Genomic DNA, 20,405 nt, shown 5'->3' with positions numbered 1-20,405 from the left:
AGCTCTCACCAGTTCCATAAAGGCACACTGCCCAGTCCTTACTGTAATGAGTTTGTGCATTTGCAGTTCAGCATTACAGCCTCTCTTCTTCCTTACATTTCTGCATGAAAAGCTGCACTTTCACAGAAATTATAAACAGTTCTCAAGTCTGTGAATGAAGGTGACAGATATCTGTGGCTCTCAAGTCGCAGAAGAACGAGGCATATTTTAAGCCTCTTATGTTGTTTAGTGCCCCCTGACGTAAATCACAGAAAGACCACAGAGAATGAGGTTACTCAGAGGTTCACACCCTTCCATATTAAGCAGTACCCAAAAGACTTATAAGAGAAACACACTGTATAGAAAGCCATACGGCTCTGTTCATTGATTGTGTTACTCCACAGATCTGTCTATTGTGAAAAGCAGGATTAGATCAGGACGCTAATCCCAATTCATGTAGTTGTCTTAGATGAAAAAGCAGAAGCAAGCTAATAGCAAAAAGCCAACGATGGACAGCTGAAGGTAGACTCAAAACAACACTCAAGTCTCAGGCAACTGTACAGAAAGCCTTGCCAGAGAACACGTATCTACTAACAGTGAGAAAAACAAGGGTACATCAGAGACAACTGGGATGTGTTTTCCCATCAACTTTCACTGGCTTTCTGGAGTTCTCAAGTCATCTTAGTCCCACCCTGTACAGCTGTGCATGCCTGCAAGCACATTTGAAGGATGGGGGCATCTCAGAGCAGAATTCACAGCTCACTGACACTGTACATGACAGAACATGATGAGGTCAAGACGACTTGAGCTATGGGAGGCAATAACACCTGCAGTGCCAGAAGAACTGGAGAAGCTGCCTGCAATATGGTTTCCAAGGCAACCAAAGCAGCCTTTCATCATGATCACTTTCATCATTAGAGCAGAAGTGAAAGGTTACTGGGCTAATTCTAGTTGCAGCAGCAACCAGTACTCTATCCAAGTGTATGTATCATGGGCTCATCAACCCATTTTAGCTGGCTTTAGCTTAGAGCCATTCACTTGTATTTGAACATTAGACCTAAACACAGCTAGAGCAATCAACAGATGGGGAACACACACCAGGAGGCACCTTAGCTAGTGAGTCTCATTTGAAAATTTGACTGGTGAGAGATCATTGCCCTAATTTCTATTAGGAGAACTACTGTGTGTTCAAATAAATCTTCCTGTCACAGGAGGACGACAACATTTATCCAGCATCTTAGCTAATTTTCATCCTGATGAAACTTCAAATGCTCTAACAGTTGTGCATTAGCAGTTTCTGGCTGAAGTACAGAAAGAAGTACTTGCAGATATGTGACCTAGAACTCTCCCAGGGAGCCAAGCTCTGGAGAATGGGATAGCTCATGTGATTTTGGGAAAACAGCAGCTGAACATAACACTTTGAAGTCCTAGATCCCAATTAAAGGCAGGCTATCAACTTATTTTTAGCTTCACCTATACTCTCAGTCCTACCCTAGTGCAACAAGGCCACAGACAGCTTGCCTTCACAACCCCAGCATAGATGTCCTGCACCATTATTACTCTTGTAGCATACTTTGAATAGGCGTGGACTATGGAAAAACCTGTAACATCAAGCTCATTCTTTGAATACATGTAAGTGTTCAGTCTCTGATCTGAATCTATTACACTGAAATAGCAATGAAATCACTCAAAAACCTGTAAGTATGGAGTGGTGTATCACTGAGCCCTTAAGCCATGCTGAGTCTGGATCTCCCCATGAGGTGGAGGACTCAGAGCGACCATGCTGGATTGCATTTAAACAGATAAAGTTTGGTGGCAAAGCCAGTACAGACAAACACAATCTGTATTCATGCAAGGAAAAAATATTTTGTTTGTTGAGATGCACGTATCTGAGTAGAAGCCTATTAAAACAAAGTGAGGTGAGACAAAAGCATTTCACAAAGCTAGGTAACTCTATTATACCAGTGAACTTTCATCTGCAGATCTCACGCTGAGTAACAGAAATATCAACAAACTGGCATCTGTGTCAGTTTTTAAAGTCTCCTGCAAAGTTCTTTGGCAAATACTGATTTTCTTCTTCCCCCGAGCTTCCACTGAACTGAAACTAAAGCATTCTTTGTTCCACTGTACTATTAGCATGTCTCTGTCCATCCCATAGTAGTCAATTACTATAAAGCCTGAAGGAAAACTTCTCATAGGCGAACAAGAGGTCAAGCATTTCAGTGGCAATGAAGTGGATCTTTTTTAAAATGTATTTACTGATTTTTAAAAAGATATTAAAATGTACATCTGTCTGCTACCAGATGCCAAAAAATATCCCTGACTTGGCCCTCAAATTACTTAGCAGTGTCCTGCTCACAATGTCACTTAGGACAAAAGGGAATTTATATTGAAAACAAAACCTCAAAACCAACAAACCAAACAAAAAAACCCCAAAACAAAACAGTGGGCAGAAATATTCAACTTAAAGAAAAACAAGAAAAAAAGCAGTAGGAGGTGGTAAACACAGTACTAAGCTGTGTGTTCCTTGGATACAGAACCAGGCATGCTAACACTGCTGAACTTTGCAGCAGTACTAACTCCCATTACAAAAGGTGTAACCTCAACCCTCAGAGCAGCTCTTTGGTATCTCCTGGGAAGCACAGGGGCAGGGAAAGAAGGAAAAAAAAAAAAAAAAAGAAAAAAAAAAAAAGAAAAACCCCCACTCTGTTGGCCTGCAAATGGCAGAGACCCCAAGAGGCAAGAAGACTGAAATGGCCCCAAGATGCCCCAAATCCACTTGCATTGCCACACGCAATTGGCCAGTCCTGTTGAGTGAGAAGCTAAAATGTATTTATCACTTTCAACATCACTTCAACCAGCTCTCACTGTGTGGACGTTTCCTTGGAGACCACAACCCCATCACTTATGGCAGTTCACCAAGGAGGTGAGAGTCGAGGGTAGCTTACAGCCCACATTACCAAGAGCCTTAGAAGAGCTGCCAAATGAACTCTCAAGGTTTTTTGATGAGTCTTGAAATAAAAGGGGAATGTAGAAGACTGAAAAATATGCTAGTGTTATACCAGTATTTTAAAAGGTTGAAATAGGATGAGACATGTCAGTCTTGTCAGCCTGACATTGATTCCAGACAAAATAATGGAAAAGCTGATATAAGACTCAGTTAATAAAGGATTAAAGGAGGACAGTGTAATTACTGCCAATCAACATAGGCTTTGCAGGAAAATATAACTTGTCAAACTACCAACACTTTCTCGTGTGATTACAAGTTTGAATGCTAAAGGTAACAATGTTGATGTAATGTATTTTTACATGGTGTTTTACTTAGTGGCAGAAAGCACAGTGATGCAGCGTATCGTATCGTATCAGCTGATAGTAAACTGCACCAGTAGATAAGGAGTCAGGCAGGAAGGTGCTACTGGGACTTGTTGTTGTTCCACTGTTACATGCAAATTAGGCTGCTGGCATGGAGATACCTCTGTCTGTCATGTTGACTAGTATCACTTCATTCTCCCCCTGAACTCCCACCTACTCTACCCATCTGTTGCCACCTTTCCTATACTTTGCCTGGAAGTGCCTTGGCACAGGGATGGTCACCAGTCCCTGACTAAACCAGAGTCCTAGTCCTGACCTATGCCCTGCCTGACACGTCAGAGCCATTCTGCCAAACCTACCGTGTGGCTGTACTAGCCTATCTGCTTAGACAACCTGTTATTTTTAGTGGTCCATTAAACCAGACTGCTGTAAGAATTTATTCACAAGGCAGTCTTCCCAAGCATGGAGCTATTGTCTATAAAAGTTGCATGAGAACGATACTTAAACAACAGAAAGCTGTTCGTATAAAGCAGAGAACTGAAAGTAAACATGGACAGAACCTGACAGCAAGAGCTTTGACATTAAGAAATTTAGTCAGCACTCCAAAGTAATTCACACACTCCTAAGATCTGTGTCTGCTGCTTTGATTTCCTCTCCATGTACAGCAGTAAGTGGGGCAGGGGACAGGAGCAGAAGTGTAACTGGGTGCATTTTCCCAGACAACAGCTCTCACTCATACTTGACCACAGAAGTCTGTTGTCAGTTTTTAGAAAGCTGTCAGGAATACGGGGGTTTTTTGGCATGTCTTCCCAAATGCTGTAGAGGTTACATAAGAAATACATTTGGCATTTATGCATTTAAACATAATTCAGAAATGACAGTCTGGATACATGGTAGCATGAAGCAATTTAAGGCACTCAAGCTTAGATTAGCCTGTGTTAATAGGAAGACAGATGATTGATTTTTCCCTCAGCCAAGGCTGGCAACCTCACCCATCACTACCAGACCAGTGTTAAAGTATTTCTGAGGTTGAGTAGAGGTTTTTCCACTATGATAGTGAAGAAAGAGCTACCATAACCTTTGGCACAGGCTAATGGAGAAGGAAAGCATAGTATCAGCACTGCAATTTTCAATGGCTCTGAAATACTGAAAATGACAATGCTGCTGACCAACATAAAACACAAAAGAAATTCTTTGACTATTCCACAATTGCAACTTCATTTTCTAGTTCTCATCTTTCATGCCTCTACCTAATACTTACAGCTTCAACTCTCCTGGTTTCTGCAACACTTTAATATGTTTTTGAGTGCAAATGTGAAAGCTGAAAGCGTAGGTACAGACTAAAATAAACAGAAAATTAAAACAACGTATCATAAGCAGCTGCTGCATTAGGAAATTTAATTTTATATTTAAGTCAATAAAAGCCTTTACTATGGAGTCCCCAGCCATTCTAGTGTGAGGTTCCACGACAGTGCAGGAGCCAACAAATCTTGCCTTAAGTAGGCTCAGCAGAGTGCCATACAGAAAAGATTGATCTTGTTTTTTTGAAAGTCCCATGATTACCATTTCTGCCTTCTTTTGTTAATCTTGGCATACATACAACATACAGCAAGCACGTGTATTTTGGGGCTCAAATTCCCCAAAACGTGCAAGGAGAAAAAGCCAGGCTCTTTCCCAGCCAGTAAGGAACAGGCAAACTGCAAAGACGGCTGGAGGCGGGTTGAAGGCAGGTGTCTCCACCAAAGCAGGGACACACAAGAGTTCTGCAGTGTTGCCTGGCAGCAAGTAATTATCTGCCAGTGTGCTGTTTCCACGTGCCAATAGTCAAAGCCCACACAGGCAGCAAGCACGGGAAAGTACGTGCGTCAGCTAAAGCTACAGGCTAGCTCCACTCTTTCCTAAGGAAAAAAAGCGGAGGTGCTTTGGAGGCTAGTCTTCGGCTGAGATCTTACTATTACTGCAACAGCAAGGTCTGTGAACTATGCACTCAAACCAAAATGTCCAGGGAGATAAGTCTGGAGACGCCAGAAATCTGTTATCAAAGACAAGACTGCTGCCATACTAAATCAGCCATGCAAACCCAACAACAGTTCCACCCCAGACAGTTGGGAACATTCCAGTAAAGATTCTTACGAACAGGTTAGATAAATCTTGTACAAAATGGTTTAGACATAGTTGACCATGCCTTAGGATAAGGAAAAGGGTCATACAGCCTCTTGAGAAATGTTTCAGCACTCTTTTCAGTGGTGGTCCTGTGATTGATTACCTACAGGAAAAGAATCACATCCCAACCTACCTGTACAAACATCACCCTTCATTCTCCCCCAAGCGCCAAGGTAACTCCCCTGCACTGAGGTTAATTACAGAGCAACTCAGACCCAGGCAAAAGAGACCCACCCTCAAGAGATGTGTCATCTATAACCATCTCATTCATGAAATGCCAGAGTGCCATACTCCTCTTCCCCCCACCTCCCTTCCCACCTCCGCCTGCCCTTTAAGGCTCCCAAATGCCTGTGTGCTGTATGTGGTGGCAGCTGAGTTTTTTAATATGCACTTATTAAGATCCTAATTGAATCCCGCATTCCCTTGTGTGCGTCTTGCCAGCCGGAACACGAACAAGGCACCCTATAATTCAATTAGAAGGACCTGCAGCAAGCTGATCATTAGTCTGTCAAGTTGTTAAGAAAAAGACATCTAGGAATAGGGGAAGAAGTTAAACAAAGGGAGAATAGTTAACAGCACCCCTCCCCAATTCATGCAGAGACTCCCATACACATACTTGAAGCGTGAAATCTGCAATACTCGAGCACTTGAATGACAGCTCACCACATCAACCCAACTGTCCTTTCTCCTGTTTCAGGCAACTTAAAGAGAACCTCAAAAGTTGGAAGCAGACTTTTCCTCATCAATCGTCCTCTGCTCAGATTCACAAGAAAAATACCACTAATATGCATGACTACCGCAAACAAGAAATCTCATTACCTGCCAAAACCCTGTTGACAGAGGAATGGGTGGCCAAGCCAGGCTGTCCCCGTTCATGGAAAATCCCAGCATAAGGCAAGTACTCTGGCAGCAAAAAGCGTCTGCAAAACAAAGAGAGTAAGCTTACAAAGAGAAAGACATCCCAGTATACTACAGCCCTGGTCAGAAACTGCAATTACTTTGAGGAAATATGACTATATTCCAGCAGACTATAGTAGAGGGAAGGCTGGACTCCTCTGCTTAGCCAACCACTTCAGTTCTTCAAACAAAAGGCAAGTTACAGATTAGATCCTCCTCTGATCAATGTGGCTATGAAGATCAGCATTAAGCAAAACCTTTACCTCCCACAATAGCTTCCTAATCTCAAACCAGCACGCTGTGCTGAGAATCTCCGATCAGATTCTTTTCTCCTCCCATTCTGCCTTCACACCGTAGCCCCAACCTGCAGGTAAGAAGCACTAACAATGTGCTGTCCTTCAAATGTCACACAATGAGCTGATCATACTAACATGCCATCTCAGGGGTCCCAGAAATTGCATACCAAGAACACCGCAGCCCTGTGCAAGAAAAGGAATCCATCTGAAAGCACCAGAGCACTGTACTGCAACTTGTACCTCCGGGATTTCCACACCCTTTAACTCTTACATGTACAAGCCTTACCTCGGGACAAAGCGCCCCAGCGATGGTGCAGACATGCGGGCATTCCGGGGAGCTCGGTGCCTGGATCGGTCTCCATTGTCCCTTCAGCAAAAGAAAAAAAGAAAAAATATAGTATATTAAAAATACTGTGTAATAAAGTATTCTCCAAGAAAAGAAAAACCCAGCACTGTCACCTAGTCATCCTGAGTATGCCACAGATTTAATGGTTCTCTTGAGTAATTCACATGCTTCTAAATGTTCCAAATTCACCCAACTTACTGTACTAAAGACTCCTGACAGCTCACGTATGGGTAGCCTAATGTACACTTTCTCCATCATCTGACAATGTCTTAAAAGTATCAACAACGAGAGTCAATGAATTAATGTCAGCACCTGAACAAACCAGTGAGAAACCTTAGAATTTGGACCAGGACAGCAGAAGCGAGCACGCCACAGTCCTGAACAGAACTTCCTGTGAGGCAGAGAGATCTGTTGTCTCACTTTTTCATTCCCAAAAGTGCAGGCAAAAGAGCATAATCTGCAGACTATTTTTTTTGTGCTCCCTCCCTCAAGATCAAGTTTAAGTGCCATCAGTTTAAAATAATCTCACCTTTCACAAGCTTTTCTAGTGAAGTCAGAAATGCTAGGTGGTATCAGATGAAACTGTACCTTCTAAAAAACCTCTCATTCTGTTTCACAATAAATGTCTGGGACCTGGAGAATGAGGGTGAAGGATCTAGCATCTATTGTCCTACAGCAGACACAAGAAAGTCTTCTTCCCCAGGATGGCAGTGCAACACTGAACAGGCTACCCAGAGAGGCTGCAGAGCTACCATCCTTGGAAGTCTGAAAACAGGAGCTAGACAAAGCCCTGACCGACCCAGTCTGATTTTGGCGGTAACAACCCTACAACAAGCAGGAAGCCAAACTGGAGGACCTCGAGTCCCCAGCAAACAGAATTCCTGATACTGCATTCATAGGTCACAAGAGGACCTGTAATTATACAGCACTAAAACTGCAAGGAGAATAACAAGACTCCACCAGTGACTCGGGAGCTCTGGAACAGACCTCTGCAGTGCTTTATTCTCCATTCAGAAATCTACTCTCTGCATGACCTGGCACAAGCAGCAAGTCTGTTATCCCTGGATTCCAGATCCCCATCTGTAATTGCAGCCCTACTCATCTCCTTTCCAGGCAGTTGTGGGGACAATATTACTTGCAGAGCCTTGGAATCACTAGGAGACTAAGTATTCCTTACGCAACACACTAGCAGCACATTCCTAACCCACTCCAGCAAGCTGTGCATTTTGCAATTTTTTTTTGTTTTGCTTTCTTAAAGTCAGTGAGCAAGAAACGTGGGCTGAGAAGAAAGTCCATTACGCGGCTGTTTCCCACACACTTGAGGAGCCAGGAACACAAAAGCAGAGGTTATTCTGCAAAGCTCGTTAGCATTTCAAGCCTTTTCATCAAAATCAAATCTAAATCCAAGCTCAAAGCTTCCATTTCTCCTCCCACTGCAGAAGCAGCATTTGCGGTTCAGAGACAAAGCCGCACCTCACCCTGAGGTTTCTGTGTAACCAGCAGGGTTCCTGAAATCAGCCACGTAAAACCTGCTGCTGTTTCATCAAAGCCTGTTAAGATGGGGATCAATAACAGAAAGAATCCTGCGAACTTGAGTGCTGACATACTAACTTTTCCTGCTGAAGAGACAAGGCCAAAGGGAAAAAGAAGTGTCACGTTCCAGATCTTGCCACACACAGTAAGAGTTAGTGAAAATCAGACAAGAAATACACTTTTTATGAGTCCGTGCAGCAGTTTTTGAAATATATGCAGCCCTGGGAGAAAAGTAGCAAAACAGTTTTCAGGGTTTGCATTTGCTTTGGACATTTACTAGAATCAGAAGATGGTTTTGAAAGAGAAAAATACCAGCAAGAGGAACAGCAGCAGGACTACACCCTGCAGAACTCCCCAGCTGAAGAGCCTCTCCACAGCAGGTTTCAAAAGGAAATGAGGAATTGGATCCAGCGAACACAAAAAAAAGGTGCAAAGTCTCCTACAGTCCAAATCAAGAGATCTAAAGCATCTAACTGTTCCCGTTTTTTAAAATGGCACTAGCCAATGCTCTCAGCATCCATAAAAACTTTTCAGGATACAAATTTTCTAATCAGCAAGACTTTCTGATGCAAGTCCATCCTGTACCATCCCATTCGCTGTGCTTACAACTCTCCCTCAATACAAAAAGCCTAAAAGGGAAAAAAATATAGACTAGACTTTTCTTGTTTTCACCTTGACAGACACAGTTTCTACTGATTCAAGAGAAAGCAGCCTGGTTTTAAACATCCCATTTAAAAACAAAAAAATTTCAAAACCACCCCCCCCCAACTGCCACTGCCCTATAACTCAAACAGAATTGGGAATGAGAAACATTGACTATCCTTTGAGAATGCTAGACTTCTTATTTACTGTAATGGAAGTGTAAGATACACTCTCCTGTGCTAAAGAGGAATATTACTAAACATTACACTGAATCACTAATTTACAGAGTCATTTATATCTAAACTCCCATGCTCAACTAGATGCAAGAGTGTTTTTAAGCATCTAGTGCTGAAGAGCTAGAACAGCTTATATTACCCTGGTGCCAGCTGAAGATTATTTCTGCACCTCCTAAAAAGGAAAATAAAAAAAAACCCCTACAGATCAGTGAAGATGGGTGGCACTTTGTGTTATTTCTGTACCACATACAGCATGCTGACAGAGGGAGGAGAGCAGATGTTAGCACGACTGCAGTGCCAGCGTGAAGCACTCCGGCAAGAAAAGTTTCCAAAGTTCTCTAAAGTACTGGTGAAGATCTAATGCTCTACTTTCTATTTAGTGTCGACTATCTACAGACTCATTAGCTACTAATTTGCAGTGGACAGTTTAATTAACATAACCTGCAAAAGCAGATCCCTCAGAGTGTGTGCATCTAGGTAAAAAAAGCCTCTTCTGTAAAGCAACTCAGTAAACTTGCAAAAGTAAATGAAACAAAAATGTGCTACAGAAAGTGCTGTAACAAGGCTAAAATGGTGTCCTGCAGGGCCCTTTGTTTTAAACACACCAGCAAATATGAACAGCACAGGGAAACTTCTACAGCGAAAATATAATAATGAAGGAACTAAGCAATCTCTCGAGCAAGATGCAGTGAAAGAATCAGAAGTAATCAGCATGTAAGGTGACAAGGGAGACTTAATACTATAATTATTAACAGATTAATTTGTCTCGGGAGGAAAACTGCAAGAATCAACAAATGGTCAAAACAGCTTTAAGAGTCTGGCTCAAAATTCAGGTTATTCATAATTAGTTCAGATGGCAGTGTGGGACAAATCAAAACAGCGATATGGAGAATAAGAGTTGGTAGGGGAAAAATAGCATTAACACTAACACAGAATGGAGCAGGAGAAGGCGGCAATTGCCAAACATTCAAACTTATGAACCTTTAATAGGGCATAAGGAGGATGAAAGTTTATCCTAAACTAAATAAGACAGTCAAATCTCCTTGGATTTTACTGCTATTGTTTTGTTTGCTTGTTGAGAGCAGCAACGCCAGCTCTGAAAACAGAGATAGAGATGCAAAACTTTGCATCCTGAAGTTTGGAGAAGGCGGCATTCTGGTAACTTGGCTACCGCATTAATAACTGAGGGGATACAGAATATAGTCAAGACTGTCAGAAAGGAAAAAGCTATGTTCTGCTTTTCTATCTTGGCAAGAACTCTCTTTAATATTTAGAGATTGTTGTATCAGGAAGTAAAATTAAACACACAGCATGGGATTTCTAATGCAATCTGTTGGTCTAACTGTTCCCATTGTAGTCAATATTAAAACTCCCACTGACTACACTGCCAATAGAATTAGGTCACCAATGACCATTTTGAAAAGCCATTTAATTATCAGAGCCAGCACCAGTAAGCCATGCAAGTTCATAAGAATCAAATAATATCAGGCCAAGCCGATTGTTCCATATTTGCAGCATTTTATTGTGTTTCATGCAATCCGATTTAAAATGCTAAATCAATTTTTCTATTGCAGAGGTTAGATAGTTACATACAATAGAAATGCTAAATAATTGGTTAAATGGCATCTACTAATATCCTTAAGGGTTGGCACTGGATTCAAGTTGCACCATCTTGATGTAACAGAGAAAAACAGTAACATTTTCATGGTACTTCAGACATTAAGTATCTCCACTTACTTGCTATCAATTTTTTAAGACTGCAGGAGGTTACTTCAGAGGAGATAGCACAGAGGGCATAAGTAGCAGACAGCAAGAAAAGCAGGAGTGGCACAAAGATCGTATTAGGAGCTCAGAGAAGGTTACCAGAAAATGCAAACTTATTTGTCTTTAGAGTTGGTCAACTCTGACCTGAGGTCCTCTGAAGAGGGTACGCAGAAGATGTCAAACTGGCCATACTAAAGAAGAAAGAGATCCTAAAAGGCCAGGTTGGATGAGGCTTTGAGCAACCCGATCTAGCGGAAGGTGTCCCTACCCATGGCAGGGGGGTTGGAATTAGATGATCTTTAGGGTCCCTTCCAACCCAAACCTTTCTATGTCTCTGTGATTCTAAGAAATCTTGCAATTCACTTCACAGGATTCACTGCTGATTTAGATGAAAACAGATGACATATTCCAAGAAGGGTGTATCACAAGGGCTGCATAGGGCTACGAGACAAAGTGTGTACTGTTTTACAAAGGGTACAGAAGTAGGAAAAAGAGGTGGCGAGGGGAACATTATGTTTACTGATGATTCTAAGAATGTGTCAATCACTTTCCAGCACCATCCTGATGAGTAAGGGACAAACAATGTTGGGAACACTACAATAGAAAGTTAATTATTAGCTTTACAACTGAGAGGAGCGGCAAATACCAGAAGATGTTGAAACTTTAGTTTTGCCTCTGTCTGATCCTACAAAATTCTGAGCATCTCCTACAAATGAAGTTAGGGAAAACTGGGGTGATTTATAGGAAATAAGCCTCTCAAAATAGAGAGGTAAACACGAAGTAAATAAAACCTTGACATTCTGAGTATTTCAGTGAGATACAGGTATCCTAGAAGACAAAAGGAAAAGCCACACTGCAAGTTGGCTGTAACTCTGCAGAGAGACATAGGAGCTGAAATAACATCCCCTGTACCAGTAGCACTAGTCTCTTAATCAAAAAATACAGGTTCCACCCATTATATTCTACTTTACTCACAGTCCTTAAGTCTTGGAGAAGTTGTAAATTCAACCCAGGAAAAGGGGACTACGTATTATGGCTCTGAGGACAAGGGTATCTCAACTAAAACCAGAATTATGTTTAAGAGAAAAGATTCAAGACAACTGTCTTATCTTTGAGCAGAGACCTTTTTCTAGAAGTAGATATAAGTAAGCAAGGCAGGAGCACTGGTCCCACCAAAAAGGGTACAAGTATTGACATCCACAGACATTAAAACAACAAAAACACTGATTTAAAAGAATATATGTAATCTGGTAAAAATGAAAGGTATAAATATAAATTTATCTACCTATCCTTGAAGGATATGACCACCATTGAAGGAGAAGTACTTAAGAAAGAACAAAAGGATACAACAAGTGATAAAAAAATTTAAGCAGTAAGAAGCATCTGCTACATGAAAAGTCCTTCCTGGCACTAAATGCATTAGGATTGTGGAGCAAACTCCCAAGTATAACACCGCAAGACATACAAAATTGAAGAATAAAAGTATTAGAGAAACTGCAAAGAGCAATGTCGCCCAGCTGGAAAGACAGGAACTGGAAGAATAGATTTTTAACATAGCTATTTAATACAGTAATTGATAAAGAAGTTAGTTAAGTCACCCAAGACATGGTGCCTTTCCATCTTCCTACGTTCTTTTGAAGGCTAAAATGCCAGTCTTTCACTAGAAGCTTTTTCAAAGGAACACCAGGGAAAATTTATATCTATTTATCAGGTAAAATTTCATATAGAACAGCAGACTGCTGAGTTACTAATGGCTCTCCTGACCAGAGGGAAACAAACCCCCCAGCCTTGATTGCCTCTCAGAGGGCTGTTCAGGGGAAAATGTATTTACAAGATTAAAAATGACACTTCAGAAGATCAAGTGAAGCATCACATAAGAGAGGATTTATCACCTGGTCAAGAGAGCCAGCAGCACTTGCCCATTAAATGCCAAGGATTAATTGCTCCAGAGAAAGACTGATTTGGAAACAGAATGAAGCACTTGCTCTTATTTAGGCGCAGTATCCAGTTGTCTCTGTTTTAATCACGTCACTGTGTGGTGGGCTCACAAATTGATGACATGTTTTAGAGTAAGACTGATATACTCCATAGCTACAGTGAATCATTAGAAAACAGAAAAATTAGAGGCCAGACAGAGATAGAGAATCCCTACTCCCCTGCCTAGACCTGGTACATGAGTATTAAGAAAACCACTGTATGCAGTGCTTTATAAAAAAACCAGGGTATCCAGCACTACAACTACCCCTCCTTTGAGACTCATTAGTTAGCCACATTCAAACATTCATCCAAACATGAGCACGACTAGGGAAAAAAATCACTATGGCTAATTCTAATCACTTTGAAAACTTCACAAGTGGTGCTCCTCACTGAACACAGCTCATAGTGCAAACATACAATCACTGCCCCCCCATCAGGCTTCAATACTGGAATAAAGTGTCAAAAGTAAGCACCAACTTTTTCTTTTTCATGTATTGCACTGTTGTGCTACTTCCAAGGGAAACAGAAATGAAAACATAACTGCACAAACAACACTAATCTGTTAGACCTTACAGGCTTGAAGAATGCTAAACACTGCCTGCTCTGCACAGCTAGCAACAAACTAATAACAGCTTGCTTCCTAACCACTCCCACTAACACCAGACATCACCTACTAGGTGACTTAGCTTGATTTAAGAGTTTCACAGACACAAAATAAAAGCAAAAGGAAAACAATGAACACAGCTCATAAGTAGCAGAAAAACTCAGATGTACTGTCTTGACATTAAAACTGTTTCTACAGGCCCAGGCAACCAACAGTATGCAATATGATGTGAGCTTTTCTGGCAACTGCCATCTTTGAAAAGTCACTCATTCTTTCACTGCCCTGCTGTGAAGACACTTGCCTTGCTGGAATGTGACTTAATGGTAAAACAACATTATGCCAGAGAGGTTAGCAATATCCTGCAGTACTGCTGCAAGGAAACAGTCACTGCCTGTCACTGCATCCAGGCAATATTATTAGACATTAAGACCAAGATAAGGAGAATATAAAAGACTGTCACAAAAGATAAAGATAAAAAGAATAGGGAAAATGAAGCTGCAGGCTACTATGAGTAGATCACAAGCCAAGTTAAGACTTCCACTAATCCCTGAAAAATGAAGTTCAAAGAGTAGATTCAATATCATTCCCATTCATCCAGAACTTGTTAGAATTCTTAGCCTGCAACTGTGTTTAAGATGATGAATATAATTAACATAAATTGCTATGTATCTGGAAGCAACATCCCTGTGCTAACTGCTCCAGAAACCTGTAACAGAGAGGAGAGAAGCCAGCAGAAAGTGACCATCAAGTTCCACAAAATTCAGATCCGCCTTAAAAGCTAGCTTTGAGAAGGTCCATCTTCATCAAAAACAATGATGCAGAGCCATATGAGCTCAGAAACAGAGTCAGACGAAACATTGTCAAAACCACGGATGAAGGGGCTCTGGGAAAAAAACAACAAAAGCAGGTACGTACAACAAATAGAATTCCTACTTTTAATATCTTTAACTGATCTCAAATAAATTGCTAACACGAATATTCTTTGTAGTTGCTCAAGTAAGAGAGACAGATAACAAACTGTCTCATCTAAGACTTCCAGACAGAAATTGCTGCTTTTTCTGCAGTATACTGAAGCATCATGGATCCTAAAAATCCATGTCCATCAGCATTTCAGTGACATGAAGAGCCCACAGATTCTCACATCTCCTACCATGTCTTTTGTTAACCTCAAATGTAAACATCAGGATGGTAAGAAGAAAAACGAAAAAAACCATCCTAATTGCTTTTAGAAAGCTTGTCGTTTGGATATGCAACCTTTCTGCCACTACACCAAAAGGCTACCACCGATCAAGTCATCTCTCTTGCTCACCTTCACTATGCCCTATCAGAACTTTGCACTTGGGAGCCCATCCATCCTGATGTGTCAGCTTAAGTTACAGTCACTCTACAGAGTAAATCTCCTTCCTTACCTCTGGGATTCCCTACGCTTCCTTCTCCACAATGACAGAACTTGTCTTCCTTATCTGGAGCTATAGATCAAAAAGCTCCATACTTATTTCAAGTCTCACAAAAAACCTGAGCCATTCCAATCTCACCTTTCTCCTGCCAAGAAAACCTGGCTCCTGTTTGAAGAGTTTCTTTTGCAAGAGTTGAAGGTTGTCACAGAAGAAAAAAAAAAAACCACTCTGAAATACAGGAATGCACAGTGAACAGCTGGGAAGGAGGGCAGTAAAGACCAAGGCTGGCTGTACAAAGAGTCCCAGTTCTACCCGTGTGCTCTTAGTAGCTGCTGTGCTAAGGGAAAACAGCAGGTGCATGGTGAATTGATTGCATTTCTGCAGATTAGTGCTCCCACTGCCCTGTGTCTCTAGCAAACAATGATAACAGGCAAAATGAAAAGGTAGAGACTGGATTTAAACATAAGCATGGAATTCCTTCACAAGGGTAAGGAAAAAGTTATTTCAGTAACTGGTAATCTCCAACCTCTCTCTCCCCTCATTCAAACTTTCCAAAATCTCTTTCTGTCTAAGCCATTAAGCAAACCATATGCTTATTCACACCATGACACACAACTCCCCCACCCAAACCCACTTCCACCATTCCACTTGAGAAGCAACAGGGAGAACAGGATCCAAACCTAAACCTACTACCCAAGTGCACACTACTGACTAACCACACTGCCACAGCCATTGCCTCCCCTTCTCTCTCACTGCATGATGTTAGTTCAGATACAATTGCTTCCAGCCAGTTCCTAATGAACATTTTCAGGTACCAAACAAGTCAAGGTTCTTAAAGAAGCTAAAAAGAAAAGATGTTTTAAATTAAGACATTCAAGAAGAAGGGTGATTGCCTGGGTATCTTTTATGAATTTCTAATCAGCCATGCACTTTTCTCCTTAATACATAAAAAAACTAAACCAAAATTCCAGCTTAAAGCAGAGCACCAACTATGACAGAAACAGACTTCCAAACCAACTTTGCCTATGGAAGAGGCCAAAAAGAGTCTACCATACATCTCCAACATAAATAAAAATCATATTCAAGAAACCAGAAGCAAGACTTACAGCTTTAATGCAGTGACAGTCAGCTGACAGGTTGAAATCTTGGAGACTTTTAAGGCAAGAGGCAATTGGAAGAACTTAGATTTGGCAGTTCTTGCCATGATAGAGTCGATAAAGTAAGCAAAAATGGCAGAAGACAGGCATGGTGGATACTCATGTATCTTATGCACATACAAAGAGACCCCTGCAAGATGCCCATCTGAGAAGCCACAAGTCTTGGTTCAGAATGTGCCTTAAGCAAAAGGATTTTAAGTTCACAAATAAAGCCAAATAATGTCACCCTGAATCGTCTAAGTTTTCCACAAGTGATTCATCATCTCTGTAAAGCAAGTGCCCGCTTCCACAAAATCAGAATGCCCATTATGGTCTCAATAAAACAGTGCCTACAGTGCTCATATTCTCTGCCCGGGTGCTCAGCGGTGTCTCAAAAGAAATTAAAAAGATAAAGCACCAAAACAAGATTTTAGGCCTGTGAGGTAAAGCCCTTCTTGTAGAGACACAATAAAGACCTGCCTAGTCTGTGACAATGGCACAACTGAATGTATCCATCCCAGCAGATATCCTCCTGGGAGGAAGAAAAAAAAAAAAAAAAAGGAGGACAGAAAGGGGAAAAGCTGCAGACATTATAAGAGTGTAATCTCCAAGCTCCCTCATATCTATATTCTACCAGGCAGCCCATTCTCAAAAGCAGACAGAGGAGTCAGCCACAGTCACACCTTTAGCCTTGGCTTGAAAGCCTTTATAGAACTGCAGTGACAGATCTGAGCAAAGCTTTCAGACAGCGAGCTGGTGCCCTGTCCTATATATCTGCTTTTCAGTGTGACAGATAAAACGAACCTGTATTTGTTCCCACTTTTACTGCAGGCAAAAAGGGACATGGATGGCCAGAATTAATCTACAGAAACACCTTCACATTCTGATTATGGTGACAGATTTAGAATTATACATGAAAAAGTAAATTAGCTTGCGCTATATCCAAGGAGCCCTAAAAACATCAACTCACAGTCTCCAGCACCAGAGCTGTTCTAGACGGAAGTCTCTGGAAGAAACCAAGTCAAACTTGTTGAAGAAGTCAAAAGAAAAGATAGTCACTTTAGATTTTTCTAGAGCTAAACTATGGATTTAAATGTAAGACATTCAGAAAAGACCTTGAAATTAGAAAGGTCAACACCTGTGACTTGTCTATAAAGAATCTCTTCTTACCAGTTATGCTGGAAGACTAAAGTGACATCATTCTCCATTCAGAGATTCTTATCCCAGAATACCAGAAGCCTTTTTCATTTTAGCTTAGGATTCTGCTAAAGCTAACCTTAAAACCCACTCATATCAATTTATCTGTTAATAACCTAATATTACAATCTGTATATATATTACAAACCATATCAAATGCTTTCATGCAGACATGACTAAATTTACAGTTGTCAGTTGTATTTAATAAGCAGTAAGATGACAACAGTGACAGGTTAAATACAGGCAGCACATGTAGAGAGATAACATCTTATTAAACCAAATAACACAGGTGTATCTTGTGTCTCCCTCCTCCTCCCCTGTCCATAAAAACTGGTGTAATAGAACCACTCTACTTCACACTCTTCAACCAACACAACTGCTATTGGTACCACAAACTAAATGTAATTATGAATTAATTCAAATGAGATTCTGGAGAACCTGCATGAAGAAAATGACACCAATAAACCGACGCACAGGAAAGGCTTTAGCTTAAATTTAGAGGCCATATGCACACAAACAGTGCAGAGGCCAAGTTTTTCACCCCCCTTACTAGGTCATTAGGTGAGCAAAGCTGAAAGCTACAAAATGAACCATAAAGGAGAAAAAAAAACCCTCAGAACCCACAAAAGATGAAAGCCAAGGAAGGCTTCTCTCCTAGGCACTGTGCACCAGCACAGGGCTCACCTCTTGCCCAGAACTCTACGTATAGTAAAACCAAGTGGTGTTTAATGCCCCCTGCATCTTTCTTCTGATCTCCAGGAAAACGAGAGGTAGAATATTTACCAATTACATTAACCAGTTTAGAATGATAAAGCATCAAGGCAATTTACTACAGCTTTTACATTTAAAAAAAAAAAAATCACTGGATTCCAGGAGAAAAGCATGAACTGCAGGTAGCTAGACACAGTGGCAACTCCCTGTCCTACACTGGATTTGGACAAGCAGGGAAGCCAGAGCATCTAGATCAGGGCAAAAAAGAAATACATGAAGAAATACACGACTCTGCTCAGGTAAGCAAGCAAAGAAAGGGGGATACAGGAGCCAAAAGGAGAAGCAAGAACTCCGTATAAGACATTTCATTGCGAAGTGTCAGCAGAAGAAATCAAATGAGTCACGAGACAAGTTCCAGCTCTAAGGACCCCGCACAGCAGCTCCCTCTAATCAGCCAGGAAAAATAATGAAGCAGAGAAGGAAAAAGACATCATGTCTTGAATGCATAGACCAGAATTCAATATGAAATATTCAACCAGCAAATTCAGCCACTGCACAGTAAGGAATAAACACTTCTTTTTGCTCAGTATGAAATGAAAGACAACCTTAGCATGGCTGATTAAATTGCTTCCCTGACTGGGCACTCTTACTGTGTGAGCATTATCTGCAGGGGAACAGACTTCTCTGCAGGCGTTTCCCTGGCTCTGTGTATTTTCCCAGCAGAACAAGCCACCCCAGACAAATGAAACGGAATAATGGAAATATTAAAGTCTATGCTTGCAATGCACCCACTTCACAAAATGGACCCAGCAGTCACCATATTTCTTCTCTTCCAGATGACAAAGCTGCTTGGGAAAAGCTACTAGGCAGTGACTCTTCTGTATTATCTCCCTTCATTTACATCTCACACAAACAAGGCTGCAATGACAAGGGAAGACATTCACTCACCCTGTACTTCTGAATATTTAATTGCTGGAGCATGAAATGACAGCTTCACAAAACAACGTTCTAAGGAAAAAAAGTCTACTACCACTTAAAAAGTCAGAAAGGGATTAATATCTTGCTTTTCCGGGAATAGCTAGTGTTACCAGTGTCCTTCACAAAGGGACTTCACCGTAACACAAAGGACATGGAGCTTTAACAACATGCCACCTCAAGTTTGTGCCACTGCAGCAAGTGAACATGGAAGTTATTATAGTAGCATAGTTGACAGCATCCTCTGCTGGCAGCAGCGACATAAAAGCCAGATTTTTGAGGAGTCACAGCTCCCATCAAACTCACCTCCGTACTACACTACTTCTATGACCATGCTCAGAATCATCCTGTTTTAATCACAATATACACAAAGGAGGAAAAAAATTCAGTGAAATACTTAAAAGCACACAGGGAAAATCCTATATTTAAAAGGAAATGACTAAAGACAGGCTAGAAAGGTCATGTTCCCTTTTCTGCTAAAGTGGATTTTAATCTAAATTCCTGAGCTTTTGGTCTCCATGCCATCTAAACAATCCATTACTATACTTCCATTTATTGGAAAAGGTTTGCAGTAAATTTGTTTGCTGGGATTACACTGCGTATCACTATAAGTCCAAAAGCAGATGCTGGAGAGTAGACTTTAAAAGTCTGTCAGGAGAACCACTCAGAAGGAAATACAGTGGCTTACAGGAATGCTCCTCTAATGTTTAGATGCAGTGTCAATCCTCACTTTGACACAAGAGGCCATTTGCTCTCCTCACAGGAAACTAAGCCTTAACACAGATTCACAAGTCTTCAAAAAAAACCCCTAATCCCAGAAACTTCAGCTAATTTGACAAAGTTGTAGAGACAGAGCGAGTAAAAGTAACAGAACACATCTGGCCATCTCCTACAGTCTTAGACCAAAGAACTAAGTCCTGCAAAGCCTCTTAATGGTTCCTGTTCTGTCTCAAGATTTGAAGACTAATAAAACTCTTGGTTCCCCACATGTTCCATGGGAGAAAGACTCTCCTTTTCTTTATTTAACCCATCTTTTAAATATGGTTGAGATAGCCTGATGTGTTGAAGGTAGCCTAAAGCATCTTTCATTTTCATAACAGAAATTACAAGACCCATTTGTAGCAATCACTGCTCTAATGATTGATTGAATGACTTGACTTAACCTGTTCCTACAGGAAGCCTGAGAGATCTTTGATTGGTAAACAGTAGGAAGCCACAAAGTAGACTTGTGCTGACAACA

The 20,405-nt window shown here is 41.1% G+C and overlaps 1 protein-coding gene across 4 annotated transcripts in view; it reads right to left on the bottom strand.

The window, feature by feature from the left end:
• The window catches only part of AMBRA1 (autophagy and beclin 1 regulator 1), a 138,817-nt gene that overhangs the window by 78,544 nt on the left and 39,868 nt on the right, over nucleotides 1–20,405 (bottom strand). For 2 of the 4 annotated variants that reach the window (XM_074909501.1, XM_074909502.1), the window contains exons 10-11: nucleotides 6,934–7,017; nucleotides 6,274–6,374 (exon numbers count right to left, since the gene is read on the bottom strand). In XM_074909501.1, coding sequence (XP_074765602.1) covers nucleotides 6,274–6,374; nucleotides 6,934–7,017 — 185 coding nt within the window. The remainder of the gene's footprint in view (nucleotides 1–6,273; nucleotides 6,375–6,933; nucleotides 7,018–20,405) is intronic. The other 2 variants (XM_074909505.1, XM_074909506.1) reach the window with 1 other exon arrangement.

This window comes from Athene noctua, chromosome 6 (assembly GCF_965140245.1).
Source record: "Athene noctua chromosome 6, bAthNoc1.hap1.1, whole genome shotgun sequence".
In the NCBI taxonomy this organism is placed as follows: domain Eukaryota; kingdom Metazoa; phylum Chordata; class Aves; order Strigiformes; family Strigidae; genus Athene; species Athene noctua.
Note: the sequence above shows the minus strand (reverse complement) of the source record. Positions and strands in the feature narration are given on the sequence as shown.